The sequence below is a fragment of the Anguilla rostrata genome, chromosome 13 (assembly GCF_018555375.3).
Source record: "Anguilla rostrata isolate EN2019 chromosome 13, ASM1855537v3, whole genome shotgun sequence".
In the NCBI taxonomy this organism is placed as follows: Eukaryota; Metazoa; Chordata; class Actinopteri; order Anguilliformes; family Anguillidae; genus Anguilla; species Anguilla rostrata.
Genome location: NC_057945.1, coordinates 20,055,747 through 20,064,221, shown reverse-complemented (window position 1 = coordinate 20,064,221; position 8,475 = coordinate 20,055,747). Strand labels below are relative to the sequence as shown.

At 39.8% G+C, this 8,475-nt stretch overlaps 1 protein-coding gene across 5 annotated transcripts in view; it reads right to left on the bottom strand.

Moving 5' to 3' along the window:
- Window positions 1-6,783: 6,783 nt before the first annotated feature.
- The window catches only part of LOC135238014 (neuropeptides B/W receptor type 2-like), a 46,217-nt gene continuing 44,525 nt past the window's right edge, over window positions 6,784-8,475 (bottom strand). For 3 of the 5 annotated variants that reach the window (XM_064305637.1, XM_064305639.1, XM_064305638.1), the window contains one exon: window positions 6,784-8,302. In XM_064305637.1, the coding sequence (XP_064161707.1) occupies window positions 7,274-8,290 (1,017 nt within the window). In that variant the 5' untranslated portion in view covers window positions 8,291-8,302 and the 3' untranslated portion in view covers window positions 6,784-7,273. The remainder of the gene's footprint in view (window positions 8,303-8,475) is intronic. The other 2 variants (XM_064305640.1, XR_010324984.1) reach the window with 2 other exon arrangements.

Here is an 8,475-nt window from a genome sequence, read left to right as displayed (position 1 = left end):
GGCTGGAAGTGGATTTGCAGCTTCTGAAAGGCCTCCCCTCATTGTGTTGTGGCTCAGCCTGATGAACCGGCAGAAAGGTATGATGTGAAGGTTCTAGTTTAATGCCATTCCATATCTGCAGAACCAGACCATGCTCACACCCTCTCTCCCATAGCAGAAAACGTGTTGCAGCTCTGAAAAAGGTCTCACTGCCTGTTATGCCCGGCTCGGTTAGGCCATAACAAAGAAGGGAAGGTCCACACGGTAGCAACAGTTTTCTTAACAAAAGTTTATTAAACTAAATGAAAGATCAAGAAATGGAGTGTGGAATCGGTAATCAGGATGCGTATGCATGGGTGGACGCAATGAAAACAGTATAGTGTGTGTAGGTGTTGAAGGGTGCAACAACCAAAGAAAAACCAAACAAAATGGAGGTGCTCAGGCACCAGCTGGTCAGAGAATCGGGAGAGAGCCTAGTCAGCTACAAGCAGGCATTTTATGCCTTCTCCCCCTATAGGTACAGCTAATCAAGGGCGGAGCCAGTCGCTCAAACTGGCTCCTACGGCACAGGACCTTAAAGAGACAGAACAGGGAGTTACAAACAGGAAGTTCTAGACAAACGGGGAGGGCAGACGGCCAGGGCCGTCACACTGCCCAACGGAACTCTTACTGCTGGCCCTCGGAACACAACATGCTAATTCACACAGGTAACAGAATATGGGAATATTCACAGCTAGTGTTAGGACTATGTGGCGCAGACACAAAGATGTGCCGTTTTTGAAAACAGAAGGTTCTTAAACCTGCTGGTTCCAGACATGCCTGGAGTAATAAAGATTTCCCAGCTGACAGGCTGCCCAGTGTTTATATACCACATTGTAAAAATAAAGATAATCTATGTGACAGCTGCTCAGAGATGTGCTGCTGTGATGCATATTGCATTGAATAAGGTATTTCTATTCTGCACTCGTACATCCTACAGCTCAGAAAGTCACTCTGTGTAAGGGCATGTGCCACATAAATAAACACTGATAAATTAGAACGAGGAGGAGTCTGGAGGCAGTGAAGCATGCGGGGTACTCACACACACACACACACAAAGGTGCACATACACACACACACACACAGGAAAGAGTGAGAAAGGGGGAGAAGGCAAAAGAAAGCGAGAGCCATGATTTTGCTGCTCTCCTCTTCCCAAGGAGTACCACATGACCCTCTAACTTCCCTGGCCCAACCCTACTCAAAATCTCTCAGTTACTCCGATTGTATTACTGTGAAATGTCTGTGTTACTGTAAAGTGGCTGAGTTACAGTTAGATTAATGAATTTTGGTGAAATTATTGTGCTACAGTGAGTCAGGCTCTAATGTTCAACGTTAAGTACAGGTTTACAATCTCTTTTTTAAGGAACTTACTTTTATTGGTTTTCAATAAAAAGGAGTCAGCACACTGTGCATGCTCCCTGTGCAATATATTTATTAACACCAAAAAGGAAGCGACATTTTGAGACTAGTCTGATGAAGAGCCACTAGGCCCAACATCTTGCTTGTTTTTCAGTGTTAATAAATGTATGGCAGCATGCACAGTGTCCCGATTCTTCCTTGTTATTCAGTCTACCGTGCTTTTCAGCACCTGTCTGCATTTTTGGATATTCGTGTATTTTCAGAGTTTGTTGGATTTCACACATTACATGACAAAATAACAGGAACATCCTCCACCTCACAGGACCCCCCCCCCTCCCCCCCAACAACAGGGGGCTTCCATCATCCCACCTCATAGCACCCAGTCTACCTCTCACCGTGCAAACTACCTCCATTTCTGGATATTTTTCTGTTTGAAGGAGGTACCGTGGCAAGGAACAATATGGCTCATTATTTCTTTGCTCCATGGTGTGTGAGTGGGTGGAATTCTGCACATGCTGCTATGTGGAATAGATGGGCAAAACAACAGTCCTGATTAGCCTCTACTGCAAGATGCACCTTTCCACATATTAGCCCATAACCTATATCTGCCTATATTTATATGCATCACAGGCAATTATTTTCAAACACAATGGCGTCCTTCAAAATGTAGGCTAGGTGCATTCAACATGGTTCACCATCTCAAGGCTCATTGGTGCCTCACACATAGCTTCTGTGGTGGTGCATACCATGTCTGTCAGTGAAGCCTACCCAAAGTAACAGCAGCATATTGTCCATAATATTTCACTGAGGTGGGAGGGGGGATTTAGAAACTACGCAACAGAAGTGCTGATCGAATGATGTAGCTTAGAAGAGAAGGAGGAAACTGCCACAAACCACAGTTTATATAGTTTAAGTTGAATATAAACAATTTGTTGCTCACAGCAAGTTTGATTTCTCTGATGTATTCATTTTCAGTGTCTGCAACAAGGGCAGTTGGACAAAGGCAGATCATATAACCAGCATTACTGTAAAATAGCAGATTCTGCTTAGGGATGAAAAAGCACTGATTTATAAATTAAGTTTTCCATTTGCCATTATTGTACTTGAGTCATTCCATGGGAAATGGGAACAGGCTGTAATATTTATTGAGAGAAAATAAGATAAGAATCTCAATCTTTATGTAAGATTACAAGGGCAACTAAATTAAGTTATTTGTTCCTTAAAAACAAGCCATCAATGTAAAATAATTGTTATACATGCATACCAGTGATACATACATCTTCAGCAGAAGAAAATCACGTGAGCTTATTTTTTTCATGGAAATATGTACACAGCTATTTGTGGAAATGGACATCACCCTTGCAACTCCATTTTAAAATGAATAATTTTAACAGTATAAAAGTTTTATACTGTTAAAATGTCTGCTTGAATATAATATAGTTTTTTGGCCACCAGAATTTACTGTTCTGGTTCAGTGTTCCAGAAGAAAAACCACATTGTTTCAAACTACTGCCATGTTTTTTTTTTTGTTTTTTTCTTGGGGGGCAAATAAATTGATTTTAACCATGAAGGAATTTCATGAGGATGATGACCTGCTGCACATATCAACATTATATCACTGAGCTTCGTTTGTGAATGTGTCATGAGTGTACAATTGTGTCCACATATGAGTTCTCATTCTTAAAATATTTTTGTTGATCTAATTTTCATAAGAACCATATTCATATTTGGGACAAAACTCATATTGAGTTCTTCGCATGCTGAACAGTTATTTACAGTTACTCAGATTATATCCTTACATACAATCACATGAATGTGTTACCCCCACAAACTGGAAGCCATTTTGTAACATCTTTAGACGCCTGTATCCATTAAACTGTGCATAATACCATGTCTTAGATTCTGTTTTATTCATTTTAATAAACAAAAACTGGCAGAAGAAAGTATGAGGATAAAGAGAACAACTTTCCATTCAATGCTCGGACCGTTAATGAAGATGATTTATCCCCATAAAATAAAATGCTTATCTTTACTAAACTGTGTTTAGTAAATCTGATCGTGAAAATGATCTAACATGAATAAAGTTCAGCACAACACTGAAAGACAAAAGAGATAATATGCCAGTGGATATTATGTGTTCAAACAATGTGTTCAGCCTCAGTAATGTCAGGTTCACAAGCTACCACAAAATCTGGGTGGTCTTTTTCAATAGTTCCCAAACCACAAATTACAAATTGAATTTATCTTTCTGCCCCATGGATATTTTATATTGAGGGCATGTAATTTATGAAAAACTGGCCAATTTTATGGTAATTTTTCATAGAATAATTTTTAAGGGTAACATTCTGTTTACTGCAGCAATAACACATTCAGGGTGAGAGCTATTTTAACATACATATACATAATAGAAACTTGTGAGCCATTGTGGAGGGTATTGATGATTCTCAAAGAACATGAGGGCTAACATTGGCATGCCTGAGAGAGAGCAGAGAGGAAGTGGTCTTGAAAATAGGCCAGCTACCACCATGCAGGAGAATCAAGTGTGAAGAAATTGAGATATAAGAGATATGTATTTATATGTATTTTGATTTGAGATACAAGGTGAAGGACCATCTGCAAAACATTTAAATAAGGATTTTTTTGTTGTTGTCTTGTATTCTTCTTATATAGCAATCTCAATAAGGAAATAGATACTTAGTTCAGAATTAATGTAGGGCTAAACAGATTATATAAATAAACATACTTACACTCACTCTCTTTCTCACACACACACATACAGATGGGTGACAAATTAAAGGAAAAACCTGAATAAGTGAGTGGAAAAAAATAACGAATGCAGATGCTTCCATACAGGTGTACTGCATGATACAATTAAGCATTTAACATCCTATCATTCTCTGTGACATGTATAAAAATGATGAGCAGGCCCAGTTGACCTTGATTTTGGATCAAGATGGCAAGAGGAAAAGATCTAGGTGACTTTGAAAGAGAGTTCATTATTGGGGCATGGGTGCCTGGAGCTTCAGTCACGAAGACTGCTCAGCTGACATCTGCATTTAAATGGGAAAGACATTAGTAAATAAGGTCAGAAATTGTGGTCAAAAGTGCACATTTGATTACCATGATGCTTGTGCATTAGTGCAATTTGCAAGGAAAAACGGAAGAGCAACTGAGAATGACAATGCAGGACATGACCATAGTATGTCAGCTAGAGCAGTCTGTTGACAACAACATAGACAGGGATATTATAGTAGGGTTGCAGTGCATAAAGCCCGCATTACAAATGCACATTTGAGAGTTCAGTGGTGCAAAAACCATATGCACTGGTCTACAGAAATATGGGAAAAAAAGTGAAAAAAGGTCAGATGAGTCATCATTCAACATATTCTTGACAATTAGGGTGAATTAATGTGTGGTGTACACCAAGAGAAGGGTACAGGCCTGAATGCTTGACCCCTACAGTGAGGGGGTTAGGTATCTCTATCATGCCCCCCCACCACTCAGTTTTATATTTTCAAACATAAAACCAATGTCACCTTAAATTAAGTATTAGCATTTAGTATTATTTATTTCAGTCTACATTTCCCAGTGAAGATGCAGTGGCATGATGACAAGTCTGACTGAGCCTTCGGTGAAGCAATGCCCCCTGCAGACCGACCCAAACAGGCACCAGATGCCAGCAATTTAAATGCAACAAATTTCAAACCTGACCACTGTGAAATCCAGACATCTCTGCGCAAAACTGAGGAAAAGTATGTTTCTGAGTCTGGGAGCAGGTTGTGTTAAACTAGCCACTGGTGTATAGTCCTTGCAATCTGAAAAAGGTTTATTAATTATATATTCTATATATATTTTCGGTATATCTGGCTCTAATAATAACATAAAAACATTAACCATGACATCTAGTGTTTCATTTGAGTATTACACATGAGCTGTCATTAAAAACAATCAGTGTTCATGCCAAGAACGAAAGTGCGCATAACAAAAGGGGCAAGCAGCCTGAACCTGAAATATTCCAAATGACCCTCTCTGTTGACTATACATTTAGATTTGTTGTCAATAAAGGGACGTGACCTTTACTCATATTTCTTGTCTGCACCTTGTTACTCAGACTGTGCATGATGGCTCATTATTTTATCATTAAAAATGAATTTAAAGAGAAACAATGCATCATCCTTGAGTTCTTTCTTTTAACATAGAAATGAAAATGTATATCCTTGGTTTGAATCCTGGCTGGAGCCTTTTTGTGTGGAGTTTGCAGGTTCTCCCCGTGTCCACATGGGTTTCCTCCAACAGTCCAAAGACATGCAGGTTAGACTATTTGGAGACTCTAAAGCGCCCCCTGGTATGAGTGTGTGAGTGAATGGTGTGTGTGCTCTGCGATGGACTGGTGAACTGTCCAGGGTGTATTCCTGGCTCACTGTATATGTATGTACCTTTTTCATAATATTTGAGGGTTGCGTGATGTATGGTGGGGTCATTACATGGTACAGGATACCACTGTGTTTTTTGGTGTGGTTTACAATGACTGTGGTAAAGGATGACTTTATAGTGTAGTATCCTTCTAATGTAGTGCAGAACATCCCTGTGGTGCATGATGGGGTTTCTGTTCTGGCACATGATAGATGTGCAGTATGTGGTGTGGGGAATGATACAACAAATAATGGCTGTGGGTATGTTGTGGTGCATGATGGCCATGTAGTATATTTTCTGGTTGAGGTGTATATGCCTTGTACGAAGGCATTGCATAACAAACATTGATTTACACTCACGGTGTGTATGTATACCCACCGTGAGGGGGGTTTCAGTGTGCACCCCCTCCATGTGTGATAGTCCAGTAAAAATAATTACCTTGAACACATAGGCAGCTATAATTAAAACTGTTCTATGGGAAACAAGCATAGAAAGCGATCACCAAACTATCAACAAAGTAAGACTTCCTCTTTGATTAACATTGACTGAGAAGGGCTGAATAAAATAAATAAATAAATAAATATTATCAACGACGTACTTAAAAACTGTTCAGACCGCTAATCTAATCTCATAGTTGAAATGATAAAGACACATCTTGTTGTTTTTAAATTTTATTCTTCAGCAAATACATAGATAAAAACATAAATATCGAACAGTAGGCATTATTTTTAAAAAGCATATGTACTTATATGATTTTTGTGCAGCTTCAGTGAAACTGATCAAATAGCTTTTTTTGTGGCGAGCGGAGATGAGTGGAAAACTACCTTTAAAATAAATTTTAAATTAGTCAATGCCACGACATAAAATGGACAAAATTGTCGGCTACAGAACTGGTGGGTGGGCAATATTACGAAGGGATGAGGGGGCGTAATATGGGAAACTGCATTGTTTTCACACATACGAGCGGCGCAAGATAAATACACGAATGCAGAATACTTATTGACTTGACGTCATTCGTTTTATGTCCATATTTACAAGGTGTAATACCGTTTGATATCAATTTCTTCTCGTCAGAATGTTAAATTTGCACAATAATGTTTTTCTACGTTTAAAACGTTGTATGAATTGAATTTCGCTGTGCCGCAAATTAATTATATCCTCACGTGACATTTTTTTCGGCTACCAACTGTTGGTGGCAATTCAAGTTTATTAGGTTTCGAATCACCGCTTAATCTCTGAGGTACTAGTGCCTTTTTCCACCAGAGGGAGACATACTCTCAGTAAAAAATAAAAAAAAAACACGACCAACGGTTTAAGTTCAGAATAACTTTATCTGTATTCAGATAGCTACAAGCTATACCTTTTAAACAAATTTGATTATTTTTTAATGTGTGAGGAAAAAACCTTTGACCATACCAAGTGTGCACGGGACTAAGTCAAAGTGTCTTGAGCAGCGTTTATATGGCATATTCTTGCTGTATATTCAGGATTGTCTACACTCCAACATTTTTTTGAAAGCCTTCCTAAAGCTGTCGTCGAGGAAGGCGTATAGAAAAGGGTTTAGACAAGAGTTGGCGTAACTTAGACTGGTGATGAAATAGGAGATTCCGATGACAAGCGGCGTCGAGGTCAGGTCCGTGGTGAGGGCGACGATGGTGCTAAGGTGGAACGGTGTCCAGCAGAACAGGCAGACCGCGAGAACAATGAACACCATGACAGTCACTTTCTTTTTAGCTTTATCCAGAACCTTGGCGTTGGAATTCAGTCGCATGTTCCTCAACTTGTACAGCATCACGGTGTAGAGGATGCAGGTGGTTGAGACGGGGAAGGCGAAGCCTAGGAGCAGGGTGTAAATCCGGCTAGCTTTGAACCAGAAACCCTCCGGGTTGGGAAAACTCAAGACGCAACTTTTTCTCTCGACGTCGTCGGGGCTAACGTAAATTCCTGCGAAGACGGTGAAAGGCAAGACTATTAGAATGACCAGCAGCCACACGCAGATGCTTACGGTTTTGGCTGCTCTGTAAGTGCGGTGGGGCATCCTCTTCGAACGGACGGTCGCAAGCACCACCAGATATCGGTCGACACTCATCACCGTGAGAAAGTATATGCTGGAGAATATATTGTAGTGATCTATGGAAAGTATTATCTTGCATAACGTCTCACCGAAGGGCCAGTAATGCAAAAGATGTTCAGCAATGTTGATAGGCAGCACTAAAGTGAACAAGTCATCTGCGATAGCCAAGTTCAGGATGAACATATTAGTCACCGTCTTCATTTTGGGCGCTTTGAGTATAACATAAATGACAGCCGTATTTCCTGTCAATCCCACGGCACATATGACAGAGTAGATGATCGGCAGAATGATGTAGAAGTCTCGATAGAAGTACTGCGGCGGGGAGACGCAGTTTGAATCGGTCCAGTTCTTGGAACCGAAGGCATACAACTCCTTAGAGCGGTTGCACGGAGAGTTCGTGCTCTCTGGGTTGGAAATATTTTCCATGGTGGTGTTTCACTGCAGATTTTGGATACAATAAATAAATAAATAATAATGTACCGTTTCATTTAAGGCAATTTCACCATTTTATCATATAAGGGTATCTTAGAAAATTCAGAACTGCACAAAACCCACGAGATTAACATATTTAACCATGAAACGAAATAATCAGTATTTATGAAGGAAGACAA